General features: G+C 37.9%; 2 protein-coding genes across 3 annotated transcripts in view; both read right to left on the bottom strand.

The window, feature by feature from the left end:
* The window catches only part of LOC125778799 (uncharacterized), a 209016-nt gene that overhangs the window by 11768 nt on the left and 171535 nt on the right, over positions 1-25713 (bottom strand). The window lies entirely within an intron of this gene.
* On the bottom strand, positions 2098-19196 carry LOC105233034 (uncharacterized). The gene is made up of 9 exons (XM_011214975.4): positions 18920-19196; positions 18115-18410; positions 17939-17997; positions 16304-16427; positions 16007-16187; positions 14691-14883; positions 3275-4387; positions 2347-2481; positions 2098-2290 (listed from the first exon to the last, which is right to left on the bottom strand). Exons 1-9 carry the CDS (start codon positions 19111-19113, stop codon positions 2132-2134), a joined length of 2454 nt encoding a protein of 817 aa, XP_011213277.2. The 5' UTR covers positions 19114-19196; the 3' UTR covers positions 2098-2131.

The following is a 25713-nucleotide window of genomic DNA, read 5'->3' as shown; positions in this document are numbered from 1 at the left end:
TCTATTAGGTGTTTGGGGGTTGAGGGAATTATTTACCCGTTCCAACCCATTTTTGACATACAAACAAAATATCATCAGAAAGGGGTTCTATGCTAATTTCAATCTCACACATTGGCCGATATATTCTGTAAAAAGTTAGCCATATGCTCTTGGGTCCAAATTTTCGGTATCTCGGGGCTTAAATAGGCACTATTTGCGCAAAATTTTAATCCTACATTTAGTTATTGATTTATCGTACTTGCAATAGTTTTTAACAAAACCGTGGGCGTGGTTATCATTAGATTTCACATTGTCGGCAGGGGTATCGTATTGATTTGTTTTATGCAAAGTTGGGTGATATAGCTTAAATGGCTTGGGAGATATATACATTAAACCTATTAGGGGCGAGGTCACGCACAGGGGCCCTCACTACTGCAATCCCCTGTAAACAATTGCAGTTTTGTATCTTATCATGCCATATATCTAAATCGATTAGTTTCTGGTGTTATAAACAATCGTTAAGTGACAAAACTATTATACTCAGTAGCAATCTGTTGCAAGATATGCGAAATTGGTGAAGTAAGTTGAACATTATTAACTCAAAAGAGACTATATGGGGTATAAGAGAAAAACATTAAATAAAGGACTACAGGGTCTGGCACTCGAACTGTAATCCAATTAAAAGACCTCAACACCGTTGGAAAGACCAGGTGGAAGGGACCTGGCTACACTAAATCTCCAATTGGTTACGCGGTTATATCCGAGTTAACAACAGCGCGGCAGTTGTTTCTTCTTTTCGCTACATGGCGCCAATTGGAGATTCCAAAGAAAGCCAGGTTCTTCTCCACCTGGTCTTTCCAACGGAGTGGAATACTCTCAGAGCTGGAGTGTTTTTGTCCATTCGGACGACATGACCTAGCCAGCGTAGCCGCTGCCTTTTAATTCGCTGAACTATGTCAATGTCGTCATATATCTCATACAGCTCATCGTTCCATCGAATGCGATATTCGCCGTGGCCAACGCGCAAAGGACCATAAATCTTTCGCAGAATTTTTTTTTTTTTTTTAATTTTCGTAACATCAACTCATCCGATGTCGTCATCGTGTATGCCTCTGCACCTATTGAGATAGGTATAGGGTTGTATATATATATACATATAAATGGTCAGGATGATAAGAATAGTTGAAATACGGTTGACTGTCTATCTGTCCGTCTGTCCGTGCAAGCTGTAAATTGAGATATCTTGGTATATAGGTTCCTTAGTTAAAAAAAAATTTCGAGTTCGTAGATGGGCGCAATCAGACCACTTCCACGCCCACAAATCGCCATTAACCTAAAACTAATAAAGTTCCATAAATAAACAAATAAAGCTGTAATTTGGTGAAGAGGATCGCAGTAGTAAAAGGCAACATTTTTTGAAAAAGTGGGCGTAGCTCTGCCATCTAACAAGTTTAATGTACAGATCTCCTACGGAATCTGACTACAACTACACCTACTTCCCATATCTTCTTCTTTACTGGCGTAGACACCGCTTACGCGATTATAGCCGAGTCAACAACAGCGCGCCAGTCGTTTCTTCTCTTCGCTACGTGGCGCCAATTGGATATTCCAAGCAAAGCCAGGTCCTTCTCTACTTGGTCCAACGGAGTGGAGGTCTTCCTCTTCCTCTGCTTCCCGCGGCGGGTACTGCGTCGAATACTTTCAGAGCACTACTTCCCATATAGGACAATTTTAAATCCCACTTGATTCATTCAGTTTCGTGTACACAAATCAAGAAGCAATTAATATTCAGGGATAAAACTTTGCACGATCTTTAGTGTGTGCCACCTTATTTTTTAAGTCCAATAAAAACTGTTCAAGGCCCTAGGTACCGAATATATAGACCCCGGTATCTATAGTTGACTTTTGATGGAAAATGTTGGTCAATGTGTAATATATATACCTGAAATTAAGAGATAATCCTTCTTTTATAATGGTATGTATGTGTGTCAAAAATAGGTTAAATCGGACAAATACTTTCCTTATACTTATTACAAAAATTCATTGTCAGTTTACCGCATATGTCGGCCGATATGTCGGGACATCAAAATTTGGCAATAACTTAAACATTTAAAAAAATACTGATCACACAAGTAATTTATTTTTGTTTACTTCATATTTCTAAATTTTGTATATGCAAGGGATATGGATATTTTCTTAAGCCCTTGCGCCGTAAACAACATATTGCTATTGAACAAATTTCTTCCAAACTTTCAACTGAACAGCGCCGATATCTGAACGTCCCCGATTGCTGTCTCGAGATTTGGTAGATCTATAATATACAAGTTGTAGTTAATAAATTAACAATTCCAAAGATTTGTCACTTACATTTAGCAATGTGGTCTTATAACGTTTGCACTCCCTTCTCTTAAATTTGAATTTTACTGGATGACTTATGCTGGACGCCTTAATTATACCAATGCGATTTACACTGGAGTTTGTATTTGTCATCAATCGAGAGATCTGAATTCAAATTAGAGCAAATTGAAAAAAAATTTAAATATTTTTATTGATTCAAAATAATTATATTGACGACGAAGAATGTAAGGTACATTCGATATATAACTAAACCTTTGTTATATGTTTGAAGGCTTGTAATGTACATTGAGAAGTTTTCCTACGCAAATCTCAACACAGAGGTTTAAATTTTATGCCAAATAACAATAATTAATTGACAGCATTTAGTTTTTAATTACTTTTAGAATTTACTTTGGCCGACCTCCAAAATCTTCTGTTGGATGGACATACATTCACCTCACTTTGCTACGGCGGCTACTCTAAGATAGTCCTTTTATACAATATAACGCGTATGAAAAAGTCCTAACATCGAAAATTTTTTGCCGAACAGATGCAGCGGAACTTGCCTATAACAGATTGCTGAATAAGTTTTAGGATCTTTTCTAACTCTATCACTCTTTCTTAAAATGCTGTATTTTTTCATATACCGACACATGTGGTCGTCGCTTGTGTTATACTAAAAATCCTAAAATTCGAAACTGAAATACCAATTCGTAGATATTGGGCTTGAATATATCGTCGATAGAGAGACTGTCATAGAAATGTATACTCGTATAACATATCCTTCCTTGCTTGTGTCTATTTCATATGTTGAACCATTTTGAACGGACCGTAACTTCTGTCCTCTATTCTTTGTTGGGAAGAAAATATGATTAAACAACCATCTTGGCCACATCGTGAATTTATACTGAACACTGTCCAGGTCTGACAGGCTGTCATTTATGTTTATTTTCCTTACCAACTGATCTATATTAATGCGCTTCTCTACTCTGCGACTGCTGCAGTATTCGCTTTCTATAATCGGTTCGATATTTGTTTCCAGCGTTTTAGTGCCCTTCACTTTTGGTCCGGTACTCTTGTCTGCCGTATCGAATAGCCCTCTCGCCTCTGCCATCTTTATTAGATATTTGGCATTCAATTGTGTGATTTTAGTTCTTTTAATTAATGAGAGATAACAACCGATTGAATGTTGTTTTATGCAGCCATCCTGATTAATACAAATATCGGGTATATTTTCGCACATAAATTCATCGGCGTCCGGCAGAACTACGTTATCTTCACTTTCATCTGCTACTCCACTCACTTCGACAATCCCATCTGATTTTGTTGTACCAGCTTCTGTTGCAGACTGCGCTTTAACTTTCTCCTCCGCTTGTGCATTTGGGACACGTTTCCTCGGCGAACCCATTGCTGCAGCTGGTATATTAGCAACCTCTGCTTCGGCTATTGCTTCCAGGCGTTTCCGTTCCCTAAAGACACTTTGATGCTTTCTTAACGATGTTTCGTTTATGAGTTTCACAATATAATCGACCATATCCTGATTCTCCGATGAAACAATTGAATGCGTTTGATAAAGTAAAAATTGTATTTGTGGTCTCGACATAGCCAATTGCAATGTGAGTAGTTGTTCTTCCAGTATTAGTGAGACTCTGCGTTTACCTTCCGCACTTATCTCTGATTCGGTGAGCACTTCTAACATACTCAAGTCACCGCCACGTGAACATATCAAATCGATTGGATCGGAAATTGCGCTAAAAGAGTTCGGCGGGTTGGCGAAAATACCGACGACATAGCCGAAACGTTTCGATTCTAATGGGAATGATGTGAAGGACTCTGCGAAAATGCGTATATTATTGACGCCAAGTATTTCCATGAACTTTCGATATTCTTTCAGATTTAGTCCTGCACCGTAAACATAAAAATTGTTTAGTCGATTTACGGAATGGAACAGTGAAGCTAAATATGCTGTGGATCGTGGCGAAGAAATGTGCGTTTGTAATATGTCACCGCTCAATTGAAAGTAGTCGAGAAGTCTGGACATAACGGCTGGTCCATATGAGAAAGCTTTGTCCTAAAAAGAAGTAACATTAATAAAGTAGTGCAGACGTATTAAACAATAAAAAGTTACGAAAACTGGGGTAACGGTTCATAACCAAAATCTTCTTCCATAGAGTGAGAAAATTATAATTTATTAGATACATTCTGTCTCAATTCCGTTGGCTGGCGAATTTAATTGTGTTCATGCCCATATATGCGCACATACATTTCGTACACGTGCATACAAGAACAACAACAACCACAATTTATTTCTATAAAGAAAAGGTTATTACAAATATGCAATGATCTGCAAAATCAACTTACCGCAGTGTCTCAGCCTATCTCTTCGGCGTTCGGAAATTGAGTGAATTATAATCGGAGTTCCAACAGTATGGACACCGAAAGCGAACGTCGGGAGTAAAGGACACTGCGATAATTCACAATAATTTGCTTAAACTAATAATTCACAGTGATCCTTAAACTATTAAACTATTAACTATAAATTCGTTACAAATAATCGCCGTTTTGTTACATCCCCCTCTCCGTGAATCGATCCGATTCACTTACTCCTCGTTCAAAACGGCTAACTTTGACACGGGGCGACGTAGGATTCCACTGCTGGTGCGTACATCGGCTCTCCTGATAACGCCATCAGATCCACGCTGTACCTCTTCTACCCGACCACGGCACCATTGCTTCCGCGGCATGTTAACGTCGCATACAAATACCAGATCACCAACCTGAATTGGTTTTGGTCTTTCACACCACTTCATTCGACGCGTAAGTGTCGGCAAATACTCAAGAATCCATCGTCTCCAGAACGTGTCTCTCAACTGTCGGGCAATGCGCCACTGTTTGCCAAGTGCGCAGGGTTTCGTGACGATGTCATTGACGGCTGGCAGCACCAAGCAGGAAATGATGCGGAGTGAGCGGTTCATCCTGATCTGATGACAGCGACAAATGTGTAAGTGGCCTGGAGTTAACGATGTTCTCGACTTCAATCAACAAACTCTGCAACGTGTACTCGCGAGGTGCAACCTCCTTTAAAGTTACATTGAGGACACGCTTTACACACCTTTACCATACGTACCAACTCCTTTCACAGCAAGATCGTCCTGAATGCAATGACAATCAAAAACCTCGGAAAATCGTTTTCCTTCATTGTTGGCTCCTATGAAATTCTTACCGTTGTCTCTACGAATCCTTACTGGCAAACCGCGACGATTGATAAAGTTTCGAATTGCAAGAATGCATGCATCAGTCGAAAGATCGGCAGCAACTTCCAGGTGAATCGCTCGCGTTGTTAGACAAGTGAACAACGCCACCCATCTTTTCTCCTTACGCCGACCAACCGTTACGTTGAGAGGACCAAAGTAATCAATACCTGTGTAAGAAAATGGCCTCACGAACGGCGTTAGGGTATGCACTTGGAAATTATACAAATAAGACATGTCGATATGATCTTCTTCAGACGTACTTATGTTCGGCACCCAGTATCTTTGCCGAACTTCACATATTGTCGCCTCCACGTTCTGATGTTTCATCCGATTATGACAGTCCAGTAAGATCAAACGAGTGAGATCATGATTTGGTGCTGGGATAATAGGACGCGTGGTATCATACGGAAGCCAGCTGGCAGCACCGATACGTCCGCTAACACGCATAACGTCTTCTGTGTCGATAAACGGGGAGAGTGTGTATAACTCAGACCCCTTCACTACATTTCCACCTTCTTTCAATTGATTAATCTCAAGTGAGTACGAGGCAGACTGCGCAAGGCGGAATAAGAAAATTTCGGCTACTTTTAATTCCTCGGCGGTCAGGCACCCTTCCACTATCTTATGACGACACAAATCTATAAATCGGATGACCCAGGCGACCGTTCGCTTTAGCTTAGTTAAACTTGAAAATCTTGTCATGTCTATAAGACATGACGCCGTGGCTAACATTACAAATTTCGGACGAAGCTCTTCGCACTCTTCTAACAGATCCGGGATTCCTTCAAATGTAGGCCAGGCTCCTTCTTCTTCCGTTAAAAATGACGGTCCATTTAGCCATCGTGAAGCCGGATGACTGTCGAGTGTCGTGCTTGGTCTTGTGGCCTCATCAGCAACGTTCTCTTCTGACGGTATCCAACGCCAGTCGTTAGCGTCGGTAGCGGCGAGAATTTCTGCCACACGATGTGCTACGAATGGCTTGTAGCGACGTGTTCCCGATTTAATCCAATTCAGAACCGTTTTGGAATCGCCCCACATCACTCGTTTTTTGATTGCAACTGAATGACCTTTGACGATAGTCTCTAGCAGTCGAGTTTCTAAGACGGCTGCCTACAATTCAAGGCGTGGAATAGTCATTGGTTTTAGTGAAGCACACCTCGTTTTGGCACATACAAGTACGACGCAAACTTTGTTATCTGTATACGTTGCTCTCCAGTAGGCTACAGCTGCAAATACATCCTCACTGGCATCTACGAAGATGTGAAGTTGCACTTCGGCAGGTGGTCCACGAGAAAAATAGTGGCGAGGGACTCGAAAATTCAATACATTTTTCAACTGACGGCGCGACTTGTCCTACTCTTTACATATAGGTTCAGGCAGAGGCTCATCCCACCGCAATTCGTAACGCCACGATTCGCCCACCAACAACTTTGCGTTGACCATAAATTTGGTTAAAAACCCAAGCGGATCAAATACTGACATGACTATGCTTAGTAACTCCCTTTTCGACGGCCGTTTGTGTCCACTGATGACTTCAGTCATCATCACGTTGTTAAATTTGTGTGTGTAACTAAATACGTCGCCACTTGGTTCCCAATACATTCCAAGAACGCGTTCTACTGCTAATGTGACTAGGCTATTTGTCAGTTGTTCCGGCTTATAACCATTCAGTGCGATTTTGGCTTCTAGGGAATTCGAAGAAAAGTTGCGTAGTTCAATCCCGGCATTCTTGTGAATACGTCTGACTTCATTGGCTACTTCAATGGCTTCTTTAACGTTGTCGAAACTATCCACGAAGTCATCAACATAGTGATGCTTTGTGATAGAGTCGTAGGCTCTTGGACAGCTTTCGCGGTGCTCAAGTGCGTTAATATTTTTAACATACTGGGCCGTGCAAGGCGAGCATGCGGCTCTAAATGTCATTACCAGCATTTCGTATACGTCCGGACGAATCTTGTCGTTACCGTCCCTCCAAAGAAACCTTTGGGCACTTCTATCTTCTTCTCTTATAAAAATTTGGTGGAACATCTCTTTAATATCGGCGGCGATGGCAATTGCGCCAACACGAAAATTAAAAAGTACTGTCGGCATTGGTTGATATTGTTGAGGACCCTTTAGCAGGTAACTGTTTAGTGAACAACCGTTGACGGTTGCGGCGGCATCAAACACTAGGCGTAGTTTACCAGGCTTATTGTCATTCATCACACCGAAGTGAGGAAGGTACCACGTTCTTAGACTTGTAATTGCAGCTTCTTCCGGGCGCAACTTTCTGCCATAATTTTTATCCGACGATCCGATTCCGACCAAGTAGCTGTCGGGGAGCTGAACATCATCTCGTTTCCACAAGAGACCGGCTTGGAAACGTCCGTTAATCTTCGTGACCGAGGACTCGAGTATCTGGCGCGCTCTTTTATCATCGTCGGGCTCGATGAGTGGTGCAGGACGTACACCGAAGCTCTCGATACTAAAGTAATCGGCCACCACATCATGCAGATATTTATCTTCCGAGACGGACATATGCAAACACGACGTCTTCCCTTGATTAAAATTATCAGTCGGCCCGAAGACGGCCCAACCTAACTTAGTACGTGCGGCATAAGGACCCTTATATTGTAGGGTTTCGATTTCACTAGGGATTCCCAAGTGACTGTCGTCTAATCCAATAAGCAACTTTGGAACGGCGTTGTCGTATGTTTGAATCGACAACCTTTTCAAGCAAGCTTCATCTACGTCAGCTGTCTGTAAATTTTGTATCGGAAGTTGTAAATCCTGGATGCCGTAGACATGATGCAACTTATGTTTCTGGGCTGAACTGGAACCACTAATCTCGATGTCGACGATAGTTGCATTATCAGTAGCAGCTCTTCCGCCCAACTCCGAGCTGCTCAATCAAAGAAGAATCGGCCATAGTTATTGATGATCCTTCATCCAGTAGAGCGAAGGTCTTGATACGAGCTTTGTGACTATGCACTGTAACTGGAACTATTCTAAACAACACTTTTTGTTTTTTCATTCCACTGTCTGTACAACTGAGTACTGCATCGGCTGTGGTTGGTCCAGATGGAATCTCAACCCGTTGCATCTTTGACAAGCTCCTTAGTGGCTCGTGTAACAGTTTGTTATGTACTCTTTGACAACCGTTCGTTCTGCAGGTTTTCCGTCGGCGACAATCTCTTGTGGTATGACCACCCTGAAGACAAGAGAAATATAAGCGAAGGAGCTTGGCTTTGCTCCATCTGTCACGGATGCTTAGCGAAGTGAACGTGTCACAATCGAAGATGTGGTGTCCAACATGGCACAGTGGACATAGGATTTCTCTGGCGTTGTTTGCGGTTTGAAGAAGAACGCGGCGCTTTGGTTCGCTCGAATGAGTCCGCCCACTGTCTTGTACTATACATATTAGATCGGCCACTCCACTAAGCCAAGTACAGAAATCTTTGATTGTGGGATATGGCTGTATCATCGATGAGGTTTTTGCCCAATCGAGTTTCTTGCTCGTGGGTAGCTTACCCACAAGCTCCTCCAATAACGTTGGGTTACACAAGTGCTGCTGACCATTTACTGATTGTAGGAACACGGCTAGGTTTTTTACTTTGAGTGAGAAAGGAATCATTTTGTCGATGGCGGATTCTGATATGTGTGCCATCTCCCGTACTTGGCGCAGCTGACATTTGATAAGTAATTCTGGACGACCGAATCGAAATCGCAAAGTGTCCATAACGGCAGGAACGTTATCCGGATGGATTAGGAGTGAGTGCACTGTCTCTCTAGCCTCACCCTTTAAACATCTTTGTTGATTGTTTTCAAAATTCGAGTAATTGTATGATGCAGTTGACTGTGCAAAGGCGGCGGCGAACATAGGCCAGTCTTCTGCGCGTCCGTCGAAATCTGGCAAATCTTGAATTTTTCTCGGTAGTGTAAGCAGCTATGAACTGTCTGGTGTAACGTTAGCAAATGGCTGCGACTGTAATGAGGTTGAAGGCATAGTACCTATCGAAGAGGCGGTGGCTGTGAAGATCGGCGATGTAGTACCTTCATAAGTGGCACTGAGTATACGTATGCGTGGCGGCTGTATACGTTGACGTAGAGTGCATAGAACTGTTCGAACTATTCTGCGAGTTCGTTGTTGTCTGTGTTGAGACTGCTGCAGGTTGTATAGCGGTATCTACAACGGGATCCACTGAGGTCACAATGGAGTTTGACCTTGATCCGTCCTCTACCCGTATCGTGGACTTCAGAAGTCCACACTGACGTTCACTTTCCTTCAACTTTACCTGGGTACCTCGCAGCTGGTTACTCAGGGCATTGATCTGTTTTTGCATGGCAACGAGCATTTGTTGCTGACTTTCTACTGTAACTTTAGTAGACGCGCTGGAGTTAGCTGACGCACTACCTTGATGATCGGATCCGTTATCCACATCATTATTATCCAATCTTTGATCTTCAACCGAAACTGACTTACTAAGGCTGTCTTGTTGTTGAATTCGCATACTCTTTCTAGTTGAGTTTTCCATTGTTATTATACGGCGGCTTGAAGGAAAATGTTACACAAATATGATCGGAATTTTGGCAATATAAAACGTTATGATGCTAGCGAAGAATAGCGTGATGGCGTCTCGTTTGGCGACGTGGTGGCTACGATTTGGCGGCGAATAGCGGGATGGCTTCCCAGCGGCAATATAATACCTATGACCTATGTGACTAAGAACTGCGGGATGGCTTCCCGTTTGGCGACGTAACGGTTACGACGTGGCGGCAAATAGCGGGATGGCTTCCCGTTTGGCGACGTAACGGTTACGACGTGGCGGCAAAAAGCGGGATGGCGTCCCGTTTGGCGACGTAACGGCTACGACGTTGGTGGCAAATAGCGGGTTGGCGTCCCGTTTGGCGATGGACCCGTTAACAAGTTGTGTCACGATGGCGGCTCGTAACTAATCAGTCCCATAAAGCTTTACAATATTAATTATATACTCCACTGGCACGGGAGTGACGGCAATGCAAGAATTGGCTGTTTGCACTCAATTTGGCGACAGTATAAATGAATGCATAGTCTTGCGTGATAAAGATGATGCGAAGTAAAGCTTACGCAATTACAGGATACTGCGAATAAAGATGCGCAAATAAAGATTGCGAAATAAAGATCATGCGAAATAAAGATCCTACTGCGAAATAAAGATGTCTCAATTCCGTTGGCTGGCGAATTTAATTGTGTTCATGCCCATATATGCGTACATACATTTCGTACACGTGCATACAAGAACAACAACAACCACAATTTATTTCTATAAAGAAAGGGTTATTACAAATATGCAATGATCTGCAAGATCAACTTACCGCAGTGTCTCAGCCTATCTCTTCGGCGTTCGGAAATTGAGTGAATTATAATCGGAGTTCCAACAGTATGGACACCGAAAGCGAACGTCGGGAGTAAAGGACACTGCGATAATTCACAATAATTTGCTTAAACTAATAATTCACAGTGATCCTTAAACTATTAAACTATTAACTAAAATTCGTTACAAATAATCGCCGTTTTGTTACACATTCTAAAATATTATACCTAACGTAGTAAGGCGTGCTAGCTGCGGCGGCCTTTGCCGTCTATCTTATGTGTAAGTTCAATATTATTACAACTAGTTGATTAATAATTTTAGAATTAATTTGTTTCAAGCAATCTGTATGGTTGATTTGGTTGAAGTACAGTACTCATCAAGTTGGAACAATAGGCTAAAATAACTGTAAATAACTAAATTAGGCTAACTGTAGGTTCAGTTGATTTTTCTGTAAACCACAGCGACTAATCGTTGAACTTTAGTGGTAAGTGCACTTCGTTTTGGTTGCATTTGCGAAAGATGTATTTAACGTTAGTTCGGTTGGTGTAGCGTTCTAGAATAAATTTTACAATAGTTTAAAAGTATCTGAATACGTATATTCTCTGACAATGGTAATTTTGTTTCTACGAGAAGACATCTTGTCAGCTTGTTAGGGGGCTTGGATTTTTTGTTAGCATTTGCACTCCATCCGTAATAGTAGGGGAGCCCGGAGTGCTAAATTTGCAGTTACTGGAGCGTCATGGAGACTTACTAGATTGTCAAGATAACGTTTAAAAAAAAAAAGAAAATCTAGGTGAAGTTTTCCATTTTAGTGGGGAGAAGAGCGGATAATTGGTTTCAAAAATGTAAAAAAAAAACAGTCACATGAAAATACTCAAGCGCGTCAGTCATTTATGCTATATACGCGCATTGTGTTTCTGATAGTCGATATATATTAATCTGACAATCAAGTCAGGGTTGTAGGCCGTAATGGCAGGTTAAAAAAAAAATAATAAGTTATTCGAGCGTGTCAGCTTTTCTAAGCGAATGTTAATGAACCTCTAAAAAGTGTACCATTTCAATATCTGACAATTTCGACGTGGACAAAAGTCATTTATTGATTTTAAAACTTGTAAAAAAAAGGTGACCTTGAGATACTCGAGCGCGTCAGATTTTTATGCAGGGGGATGAACTTGATGTCAGAGTCTTCCCAAAAGATAATCTGACAATTATATAGAGGCATATCGTTAATCTGACGATATAAGAGTGGAAGAATTCTGCTTGGTTCTTGTTTTTGTTACAGGATGTAATAAAAGTCATAAGTATGTATATGTATACAATATTATATGTATTATGTATATTGTATACATATACATATGTATATGTATAGAAAATTGAATAATTTATTAATATGAAAATAGATCTAAATATTAGAAAAAAGATTTAGAGTTTGTGGAATAAACTTTTTTTTCATACGTTTCTTCGCCACAGTAAACACATTTGGCACTAGCGTCACTCATTTTTACAATGGATGTAAAACTGATCGCTGTAAACGAACGAAACAAACAAAATTGTCAAGCGTTTACTAACAACAACCACGCTATAGTGATCAGTACGCTTGACCTTTTGTCGACGATTTTACCTGTATCGCCCCACGGAAATTGTCAGATTATATGATTTTCGTGATTCTGACAGAATTACCTTTAAAATGAAAAAAAAATCTATCGCGCTCGAGTATTTCAAGGTGACGTTTTTTTTACAGATTTGTCACCCTGCTATATCTCTAAGCCACCCTCAAACTGTCAGAATATTGAAATATACACTCGTCTTCATGCATTTAATTTACCATCTCTTAATCTTAGGCGCTCGAGTTTCCCGAAGGATCGATTTTTTTTCTCTAATCTGACGAACGCCCCCCCAACGCACGCTTTCATATTAAGGGCTCATATTTGGTAGGGGTACATAAAAAGGTGCAATGTTACTCCCCATAAAGTTTTCTGACACGCTTAAGTAACTGCAAAAATCCCCTATTGGGCTCCTCTACTATAAATGAAAAGACTATATTTCAACTTTGAGAGATTCATGTATGAATATGAGCACTTACATGAATTTCTAAGAATTTTAAACCTAAAAAGCAAATGATATTTAACCGAGATTCTAAGTAAGTGAGTCCTTAAGGTAATCCAATGTTGATTAAAGTTAAACAAATATTACTCCAGGAATTCTTAAATTACTATCTACAAGTTCTATGATAATGTTATTAACCGTGCAATGGTGTTTACGATAGATATGTAATAATTTGTATTTATCAATAGATAATAAGATTATCGACTAGTTTCCCTAGTTTCGTATGCGCCGTCAGCATAGATAAATATACTATATGTATGTTGTAGTACAATCGAGTTGAGTTTGTCAAATGCAGTAGTGAATAGAATTACTAAAAGAGTGGAACCTTGTTGGTTGGCGTTAATAAGTGGGTCATAAAGGTCTTTACTGCGTTAAAGACCCTAGGTCTCAGCTTTCAAAGCTTCAGTTGATGAATAATTACATGTATTCCGGTTTAAAGTTTTTTTGATATTAGTCATTAGAATAGTGGCATGACTCTTTGACGAAGATGTGTATTTTCAAAAAAGCATCCAGCGTTTCGTTTTTTCGATTAAATGCTGATTGATTATATGAGATAAGCTTATTTTTGGTTAAAAACGACATAAGTCGTCACAGTGCAATCTTTTCGTAAAATTTGTTCAAGGGTCTAAAGCTGTTTTTGTCATGGGTGAGTTTTTGTGGCTTCTAAATGGGTATAATTACTGCCTTAGTCTACGTATGGGTATTTTATTAAAGAGTTTAACGATTTAATGTATTTAGTGTCGGTGGTCAGATTTGAGATTCGATCTAAACCTGGTGTTTTACCCTTTTTCTGACTCAATGCGGGTTCAAAATCTTAGTGGGTAATTTAAAATTCGAGATGTTTAGGTGAAGGTCAATATACTCTGGATAATAGTTTAGTGATAATATGTTAATTTTGTTTGAAATGTATTCCGAGGAAAAATATTGGTCGTTTGAGTAACTTGACCATTTCTAATCAATTGCTTCGGATAGATTTAATTAGTAAATAGGCGTGAAAGATAGCACTTCTTGAAAGAGGCATAAACATTTTTCAATTCTAAGTATTATTAAGATTTTAAATGGTATCTAAATATTAAACCACCCAAGGATTTAATACAATTTAGAATATATTTTCCAATAACCACATCAAGAACATTAATAAGTATTAGTTAATATTCTGCAAATATACTATCTGTATTAAACAGTGCCTTTAATAAAAGTTGTCAATCCTCAGCTGCCACATCAACTATTCGCTGACATCTATAGATTAATAATTAAATTAAATTTGAACAAAGTAATTTAAGAACCAGTGAATTACGCAAAAGGTGCTTCTAAAAATATATCTCATTATAATTGATTAAATTATTTACAGATATATGTAAATAAGCATGATTTCTTTGTACAGAAGCCTAATTGAATAATAACGATTTTTTGGAATATTCGTTTTATTTGTTAACTGTTCGTCAAGGCAATGAAAAATATCGGAAGAAATATTTCTGCAAAATTTGGTAATTATAAAAAAAGTATGAAATATCAAGAGAATATATTTGGTTCGAATTTATTTTTTTGTTAATTTACAAGATTAAGATTCAAGTTGGATTTTATATTTTTATTTTTGTGATCGTAACATTTTTTTTGCAACTTACATATATGCAGATACATAATTTGTATCATGGCTAAAGGCTCAAAACTTACCGCTTACCTGAATGACAAAGTAATGTTGCGTGACTATTTTGGATTTGGTGAACTCGCCCTTATCTTGTGGTACACAAGATACGAATAGTGGACAAACATTATCCCAGCGATAATGATTTGTATCTAAAATATGCGTGTTATCATCCTCCTGCAAAATATAGCCGCATTCGTGTAGAAATTTATCAGCTGAAGTTTTATCACTAGATTGTGAATGGAAAATTATGTAATTATTTATGGCCTAAAAGGGGTCGAATTTGTTTACATATCGAATATAAGTATATAGTACATATACGAACTTGCTATATGCATATGCAACTACTATATTTACTAGGAGGAAACTCATTGAATTCCTGCTCTTAAGTATCAAACAGATACTTTTTTCTTTCAAGCAATATATTAAAATACCGGTTAGTCGGATCCCGAGATATGGGATTTCACCAAAAAGTTAGCGGTCCAATTTACACATGGTACCATTATATGGGGAGTGAGCGGGTTTCGAATTCCATTTACACAGTATCGGTAGGATTTCTCATAATATTTTTTGCTAATCTGGAAGTTTTAGCTTTAGTAGTATAGGAGATATGTACATTCAACTTATTAGCGGGCAGGGCCAAGTTTACAAGAGTTTTACATTCTAATTTAGTGCTTAGTTATAGCACTTTATAAGATTTCGGTTAATGGCGTTAGTGGTGGCTACGATTACGAACTCGTAATTTTCTTGTACTAGGGAATCCGCATACCAAGTCATCAAGATATCTTAATTTTACTCAAGTTACAGCTAACACGGATAGACGGACAGACAGATAGTCACCCCGATTTAAAATTTTATCATCATCCTAATCAGTTATATATATATATATATAACTCTATATCTATGCCGCTTAGTTTTGGTTGGTACGTACGACCGTTATTTGAACAAAGGTTGCAAGAGTATACAAATGTTGACAGCTGTATTCTATAGATGTTCATAAATTTTCATTCGCTATAATGAGTCGATGTAGTCATGTCCGTATGTCTGTCTGTTCCTCCGTATAAGCGCGAACTATTCCTTTAGTTTTTGAGTTATTCGTATGAAATTTTTCATACGTTCTTTTCTTAACAAGAAGTTTCTCACTTTTCGCCGATATCGGACCATTATAGCATATACATATGTAGCTGCCAAAATTATGGACATTATATTTCATTAACGTTATGTTTATCTCTCACAATCTTATATTTGGACATTTTTACTTCGAAGTATTACTTTACGATTAATTAGATATACGTATAGTGTGAGTGAAAGTGACATATAGCTTATTTAAGATAGCTTTTGAATATAATTACCGTAATAAAAAAGGATTTATCCAACCGGTTACCATTGTGTTTGATGCTGCGTTGGCGACCTTTTCATTTTGTAGGTGAATGGGCAATAACTTGGAAAGGCTAAGTGCATTGAATTTTATTCTCATTCGGGCCACTGAGGCTGCTAAAGGTTTTCGAAACTTCCACAGATTTTCGGCGATTTCTGCGAGCAATGATATAGGGTTATTATAAAATTATATATATAGTGATGAATATTCTTGTGCTATATTTGTTTATTGCATACATAATATGTTTTATTATTTATTTTTTCATATTCACCTTCTACATCTGATTCGCAATATAATAGATATTGCAAGTCGATTTCTTCAGAAAAACGTTGCTTAAAGTTTCGTCTGAGTAATTCGTAAAACATTAACCAAATGCGGTTCTCGTCACCTATACACTAAAACGGTGAAATTGAAGAATTATAGTTTTATTTTTTTTTGGGAAAATATTTATACTTATAAAATTAAAGTTAGATGAAATGAAATGATAATGTTCAATCAGTTGCTTAAAATAAGCAGCATATATGTATGTATAATTGGAATTTGTTCCTTTCTGTAATAATTTTATCCGAAAATCGAAGGGCTCTATAAGGTTGAAGTCGGTTGATGGGTTCTATGCGAAACTTTCCATGTAGAAATAAGGTACGAAGCTTGCTATTTGATAGCAATTAAAAAAGGTGCGTGGAGTCCCTACGCGCGGAAGAAGTTATACTTCTTAGTGATATTCAGAAATGCATATCATTTTATATGAAAAAAAACTATAAAACTTAAATTCACATTTTATAAATTTATTATGCACATTAAATGAAGAATAAAACAAAGTCTAAATGAAGGAATTTTGACTCGGAAAGTAGTTCCGTCTCTTCGTTGCGGAAGAGAATATGCAGCGTAATCATCTCTCTTTTGTTCTTCGCCAATTTGGCTGCCATATTGACTTGTGAAGATCACTTTTTTGTTGGTAACATATTCATACATACATATGTGTACGCATATGTATGTTTGTATGCTTGTGCATTATTTGTTCGGCAATGTATGCAAATATATGTACATATAAGTATATATGTATGTTATTTTCTCACACATTTCAGCCGATTTTTGTATAGAAATTTGACCGGCGTAGAAGCAAAATGCGAAACAATCATACATACATATATTATGTTGCTGCGAAGTATAGCCTTAATTTTTCAAAGGCCAACGCAGAGTATTTCAAACAAAAGTCACATAAAATAGTTGAGAATTCGTAGAAATTAAAGACAAAAGAAAGAAAAGGAAGTATAACTTCAATAATGCACAAGCATACAAACATACATATGAGGACACATGTGAATATGTCAACAACCAAAAATTGAAACATTTTTCTACAAAAACAACAACATCATAATCATGGCAACATTGTGTTGTTGGTAGAAAAGCCGAGCTGTGCCGAAAGAAACGAATAAACGATCGCCGATTGTCACCGCTTCGCTTGCTGCTCGAACATCTTCAAGGTTGCGTTAGATTCATATTGAGCAAGGTTGCGCAACCTGAATCTATCGCAACCTTTTCCGAACTCGTATAAGAAGTATAACTTCAAAAAGACTTTTAAAGTTTGAAACTAGAAGTTAAACGCCCGCGTTATAGAGTGTTGATGTGCCCTGTACGTCCGTATCTATACAAGAACTTGGAGTAATATTAGCTGGTTATAATTTCAACCGTTATATAGTCATCAATGCGACTGGAACATAGCATAAAAATATTTTTTCTCGGAGATATTTTTGTGAATAGTTTGCTAGAAAAATTAAAGTCCAACTTAATGATAAAATTTGAAGAAGGCTATATTATCTCAGGGTTAAGAGTTATATACCGATTTAATCATGAATTTTTGGTAACATAATAAAATTGAAACCAAAAAAAATTATTAATATCTTACCTCTGGAAATTGTTCATAAAACTTAATATCATTCAGGGAATTTGAAAGGACGACTTTATCTGCAAATATAATGAAACAATATAGAAAATAAAAATTATTAATCCGAATGATCTAACATCATCGCATAATCAGTAGCAAGTGTAGTGAATGAAAGATTTAAATGTCTATTTACTTACATCGAAAGACATCATATATCAGTGAATAGACTTTCCTCATTTCATGTTCGTTTTCGAACTGTACTTTCTTTGGTGCCTTTGCGAGTAGTTTTGCAGCAAGAGCAATAGTTTTTAAATTCCAAAACTTACTCTTGTTCTTTAATGATTTGCCACGAATTTGTTGGCATTTCTTTTTCGGCGTTTTATAGAAACCATTTGGCGAAACGTTAGGTGAGATTTTTGGAGATATATTTAAAACGCTTGACAGATGGTTGAACGAATGTGTGTCTTTGCGCACAGCGACATAGTCGACCTCACTGAAATTAAAAATATTGTAAGCTTAAATAATAATCTTTTGATAATCAATTTAGTTAATTTGGAATTTTTTTATATAAAACTTGTAATTCATAGATGGATTACGTCAGAATTAAATAGTGATTATGAAGACAGAGTCTTAAATAATGTTAAAGACATTAAATCAACTCTGACCGGCGAGGTTAGGTGAGTGAATGTGACTGAGATGGATGCATCTTAACTTTTATTGAGTGATCAAAAGTTCTTTCGAACAAAAAGAAAACTCCATACGTCTGTCATAAAGCCGTTCTAATATAATAAAATATATATAATAATATATTAAGGAAACACTGGGATGATTTCAGTCCCTCGTGGCTTCTCTTGACGTCTCAAATTTTCAACTAGTAAAGTGAAGTAACAATTGCCGTTTCCATGTGGATTCAGCCAAAATCACTCAGGTGGTTAATGTGTCAAAGAATCAGTGCACTAAAAATAATTATTCGATGACAGTTATGATATAACCAAAACTCACACTCCATTATCGACGGATTCGTTGACGCGCTTTTGAACCTCCAAGAGCCGGTAATACATGCGTTCCTGCCAGTCAGCATCACTCGGTAAATAGATAAGTGTTTGACTCTCGCGTGTGCTAACTAGTTCTTTGAAAATCGTTGGATAAACCGAGAAGATATCCGCTAAACTCAAAAAGAACAAATGATTGGACATTTTTTACAGTTACTTCTGTTACCGTTAGACTTACGGTGCCACTGTACTGTGGCACCTGCAGATCACAACTAAATATTGCACTATTTCACTAGTATTGGCAAGCGCAGGTGATAAATATAAAATAGTAAGTAAAAAAGTATAAATCATTTGGCATATACATATAATCGTATATGCAAATATAGGCCATTTGGAGGTCGCGCCAAACATTACAAATCGAACTTAGCGGTAAATGAATTCGTGTTAAAAGTCAATTCAATATGTAAACTTAGGTATAAATACCAGCTAATATTTTTTGCCCTACAATTCTCATATCTATTTAGTTATCATGCAATACTACAGCGTTAACTAAGTACTGTATACCGATTATTTGTATGCATGTTTGTTTGTGTGACAGCACTTTCTCGCTTGCATTGTAAAAATATGGCCCGCAAAATTGCAAGTGTGATTGGTAAAAGTGATGAAAACGTCAAATCGTCAACAAAGCAATTTCTCACTATTTCTAGATATTAAGGCCTTTATTGACACACGTACATACACTCACCCGAATAAATCTTTGTATTTTTATGGTTGCATTAAATTGGGTATGAGAAGGCAACTGCCGTGAATCGATATCCATATTATTGGCAATACTTAGCGTCAATCGCCAAAATATGCAAACGTTGTCCCAATAAGTAAAAATGTGCCTAAGGATATGGTTCGTCTCACGCAAGGGCACAATGCCTGTTACATATTATTGTTATTATAACGAAACGATTTCGTTTTAATATCTTACAACAATAATATAATAATGTATGTATGTATATAATGAGTATCTTTTAGGTACTAAATACTTTGAACTTCGTACAGTCGTCCAATTTTTTTTAACCAAGTTCAGAAGATATCAATAAAATTTAAACCAAATATTATTCATCCCAGCTACTTGTTGTCCTTAGATGCCTTAAATTATTACTCTTATTATTCTTCGCTAGGAATGCTTGCACTCAAATGAAGAGGCCAAAATAAAAACAACATCTCTTTTGAGGTCCCAAAGCTGTCAAACCGGAAGCAAAATATTGCAGGACTGTTGCAGGAATGCTCACTATATATATAGAATTTATACAATTTATAGGAAAATTATATCCTTATAATGGTCCTTTATAGAGACTTCTAACAGATTAATCAGATTATTTTAACCCTGCTTCCACATTGGCCAAGTTAACAATGTTATACATAAGCTGGCAATAGTATTTTCATGGTTTGAACACCAATGTACCTTATTTAAATTAAAGAGAAACCCCCAAAAACGTTATATACGAGTTGTTGTATAATTTTCACGACAAATTAATATTAAATGTAAGAATATTTCTTAAATCACTAACCTCAGAGCATACATGTAAAAATTTTATAAAAAAACAAATATTATATATTTAGTATATATGAGCCTTAATTAGGCTTAAATATCCTGAATAATCAACTAGTTGTAGTAGTCTTCATCGAACAACAACTTTTCGAGAAAGAACGTGTGGTAGATTTCTTATTCACGGTTATGTCACTTCGATTAAGCGAAGTTTAGGCCGGTGGCATACGCAAACTTCATATGTACTTATAAGTAAAGGAGAGGGATATAAATATACTTTAAATTTCTATATTAATAATATATACACAGCGTTAAGTCAAAAATGGGTTTATCATTTGACTCTTTCACTGGGTTTTATGGTACTTTCACTGTCAGTGGCGGTATAATTGACTAAACTGAAGTTATGTTAGTGGTGGCGGTTGATATACAGGGAAAAGGCTCATTATTACTAAACAATTTTAATCTAATATTTTAAAATTTACTGTTACAAAAAGCACTGTATTTTATATTTCATTTTGGTCAAGTTAAGAGCTCTGAAAACCTTATTAGAACCTTATTAACACCCAGTCGCTTTAATTACGTATCATATTGAAGGAGCTCTCTGAAAACCCTCTTTTTATGGTATTTTGGAAAACATTTTCGAATCTTCAAGAGTATACTCGTTTGTTTGTCGCTTAAGATTTTTTTTTTAAATTAGAGGTTTTCTAAGCTAGTCCCCCGATATTTTTATATTTCATATTTTTACTATTCATTTTTATCATCTGTTTATTCATATTTTTGAAAGTACAAATAATAAATTTAATTATGTTTCCTTGAAATAGAGAAGGAAAAAAGACGGCAGCGTCGTCGTACGATTTATTCTTTATGATGATTGAAACAAAAAAATTACGTCGGGTTCTTGATTAACATAAGTGTGATTATCATATAAACCAAAACTGAAAAAAACACATAAAATGGATGCCATCCAAAAATCAAGGCAGATTTTTCACTTATGTTTTAACTTTCCCCAATTGATTGAAAAGAAAAGAGTAGGCATATCAAAATTCTAGTATACCGACTGATTAGAACTTGAGATAAGACTTAAGCGGCCGAGTTTCCACCGCACTAAATGGGATGTAAGTTAGAATATAATATGAGTTTTTTAAATTGATTTAGGGAGATCTCTAAAAAAACTGAATTTCCGTAACATAAAAAAATAAATATTATTTTAAATTTTATATTTTACCCCATTTATTCGTGTTTATTTATAAGTTCAAAGAAAAACTAAAAAACTCCAATATTTAATCTTACGGCATATGTATTTACATTTGTAAAATTTTTAAAAATGTGATGGCAAGTTTATCGCTTAAGTCTTCCGTTTTAATTTGATAAATAAGTGCAGCAGGTATTAGCTAAAAATAAATTTATGTTTTCATACAATTTATACGAAAACAACTCAAAAAACTTTATAAATATATATAAAAATATACAACACAATTTAGTGTTAGCAACCACACTTACTCTTAAAATTAATTCAAGTAGTGAAGCCTGGTTGCGACGATTTCTTTCCACTTGCCTCAAACCATTTAGTATGCAAACGGTGTCATGTTATATTATCACTTCCGCATCACGTCCACCATAACATATTATCACTTAAATATACAAAATACATACATAGTATGAGCATTTGGGCATGTATAAGCAACTTGGCGCGCAGTAGCAAACTTACACAAATTTGTTAATAAAAGTAGACAATTTCTCAGAATAAAGATATAGGAATGCTGCATTTCAAAAAAGTGAAACTTGCCATTACGGGAAGCTCTTATATCCGGACACCTCCTATAACCGGCCAAATTTCATGAACACATTCATTATTATTTTCATACAAAACCAATTTCTAGAATTTTCTCCTGCGCTTGACTGGCACCTTGTCGTGGAGCAGGGACTTAATCGCAACGTCATTCAGTCCCTCTTAAACGGTGTTAGTGAATCTCTTCAGACGGGAAGCTGACAGAGCTGCCACTTCTTAATCCACGGTGTTATGCGACTTCAACAATGGGCATATTGGATAATTTGCAGCAGCAGAAAAAAATTGCCTTGGAAAGTAACGGTAGCCTTACCGCGTCAGAGGCTAGTCGACAGCAGTATCGAGGATGCCGGATGGTGTCTCAACATCACCATAGATGATGGGACATACAAATTCACTCGAATCGAGGGTTCTGGTTGAACTTTAGGTTCAGCACTAAAAAATCCGACTTGCAGTGGTCTATTTTCCATGGCAGACAGCTACAGCATGGGTACGTCGATGACATCTTTTGCGACGTAGTTCAAAGGAACTTAAACCTGCCAAACGGATGGTACGATACGATTGGGTTAAGTATCAATCCGTTAAGAACAATCATCATCCCTTTCACAAAGAGAAAATCTCTTCCAGGCTTGAGAAAAGTAACTATTGGGGGTAGGGAGTTGGAGCTTTCTAAGGAAGTAAAATATCTAGATCTCATATTATACTACTCCTTACGGTGGAATAGGCATGTGAAAATAACACTGTCTAAAGGTACAAAAGCATTATGTGCAAACGCCTAGCTGGTGGATCCTGGGGGTGTAAGCCACACATTTTCAGATGACTGAACATCATGAACGTGAGGTTTATTTTTACAAATGGAGCGGTGGCTTGGGAATCGAATGCATTGCCGATTTTGGTGGGTCTTCAACTATCAAAGCTACAAAGACTTGCCTGCATCTTCAAACTCAGCACTTGAAGTTATGCTGGAGCCCACACCGCTTCATCTAGTGATCAGGCAGATGACGAATCATACCATGCTGTTCATGACAGCAGAGGGATATGGAAAAGAGAGGATAATTTTGTTTCAATAAATGAAATTAGGAGGAAACTCCACTGGTCCTTCTTCCAAGAGTTTAAAATTACTCTCGGTAGTAGGGTGGACTGATTCCATACTTGACCTACTGTTGAGGGGCAGCACTATTCGGTGGTACACTGACAGCCCGAAGACACCGTAGGGCATTGGATCAGGAATTGTGGGACCTCATACCAAGGTATGAGGGGACGTTTTCCGAGCAGAAGTCTTTGTTTTAATTCAGTGTGCAGAAATTAATCTCCAAAGTAACTAATGCAAGGCGTATCGCTTAACTCGTCGAAAGTCAAGTGGCGCTAAAAGCGAACTCTGCATATGAAGATAAATCGCTATTAGTGGAGGACTGTATATGAAGGCTTAACCACCTATCAGTTTACAACTATGTATATCTAATCTGAGAGCCGGGACATAAAGAGATAAATAGGGTGCGGGATATTGTGCGGTCCCATATCACCATAAAGGATAAACTAGTATTGGGAGGTCCTAGCAAGGTTCATCATATCCTTGACAAATCCCATCTCTTGTCACATTCTACACTGAGCACTGCAGGCTCAAGAAACACCTATCCAATATGGCCATGGCTTCCTGTACAAACACCGGAAACTCCGAAACTCTTGATTCTAGATTACACAGCAATTTGTAGATGAAGGCTCAAGGTCCTTGGATCCATTACGTGGATACGGATCACATAACCACAATAGCGCCCAGAATATTCTTGGAATTTTCTCCGACTATCTCTCCGACCTTTCTCGCTTCTTCTCTGCACGGAATCTAACACTCTCCCCAGCAAATCCACAGTGACCATATTTACGAACAGGACGCAGGAGTACAGACTTGAGCTTAATATTGCAATCGATGACGTCAAGATTCCGACAGTCAATAACCCTAATATTTTAGGGGTAACTTAAGATAGTCTATGCTCTTTCACTCCTCATTCGACCGCCATTATCGCCAAGGTACAGAGCCGCAACAAAATCCTCAAGTCGCTAGCCGGCAGCACGTGGGGAAAAGACAAAGAATCGTTGTTGACAACTTACAAGACAATTGGCCAGACGGTCCTCAACTACGCCACACTAATATGGTCGCCTGGATGCAGTGGAACGCAGATGATTATGTCCTGCGTGCATATAGTCTCCGCATGACACTGGCTACTTCTTTGCATTCCCGGCTAACCCCACTCATCCCTCTCCTTTTGGTCCGACACCGTCGAAACAGCACGTTTCTTGGACCTCTCGTTAGATGACGTCGACGACAACTTAGATAATCCTTACCATCCAAGCAGGGATTGAATAACCGTTAAAACAACAACAACAACATAATAAAGATATAGAATTCAACCATTTCATTCTCTTAACATCCCTTTTGCCGGGGATTTACATTAGTAAATGATCCATAAACGCTATGTACATATAACGGGTGATTTTTTTGAGGTTAGGATTTTCATGCATTAGTATTTGACAGATCACGTGGGATTTCAGACATGGTGTCAAAGAGAAAGATGCTCAGTATGCTTTGACATTTCATCATGAATAGACTTACTAACGAGCAACGCTTGCAAATCATTGAATTTTATTACCAAAATCAGTGTTCGGTTCGAAATGTGTTTCGCGCTTTACGTCCGATTTATGGTCTACATATCATTTCTCATTTCTGGTTGAATGGCTACGTAAATAAGCAAAATTGCCGCATTTGGGGTGAAGAGCAACCAGAAGCCGTTCAAGAACTGCCCATGCATCCCGAAAAATGCACTGTTTGGTGTGGTTTGTACGCTGGTGGAATCATTGGACCGTATTTTTTCAAAGATGCTGTTGGACGCAACGTTACGGTGAATGGCGATCGCTATCGTTCGATGCTAACAAACTTTTTGTTGCCAAAAATGGAAGAACTGAACTTGGTTGACATGTGGTTTCAACAAGATGGCGCTACATGCCACACAGCTCGCGATTCTATGGCCATTTTGAGGGAAAACTTCGGACAACAATTCATCTCAAGAAATGGACCCGTAAGTTGGCCACCAAGATCATGCGATTTAACGCCTTTAGACTATTTTTTGTGGGGCTACGTCAAGTCTAAAGTCTACAGAAATAAGCCAGCAACTATTCCAGCTTTGGAAGACAACATTTCCGAAGAAATTCGGGCTATTCCGGCCGAAATGCTCGAAAAAGTTGCCCAAAATTGGACTTTCCGAATGGACCACCTAAGACGCAGCCGCGGTCAACATTTAAATGAAATTATCTTCAAAAAGTAAATGTCATGAACCAATCTAACGTTTCAAATAAAGAACCGATGAGATTTTGCAAATTTTATGCGTTTTTTTTTTTAAAAAAAGTTATCAAGCTCTTAAAAAATCACCCTTTACAAGTTTGTAGTGATCACACTTACACTATTTCACAAATTTGAAGAACACAC

Source organism: Bactrocera dorsalis, chromosome 5, assembly GCF_023373825.1.
Source record: "Bactrocera dorsalis isolate Fly_Bdor chromosome 5, ASM2337382v1, whole genome shotgun sequence".
Taxonomy (NCBI): Eukaryota; Metazoa; Arthropoda; class Insecta; order Diptera; family Tephritidae; genus Bactrocera; species Bactrocera dorsalis.
Note: the sequence above shows the minus strand (reverse complement) of the source record. Positions and strands in the feature narration are given on the sequence as shown.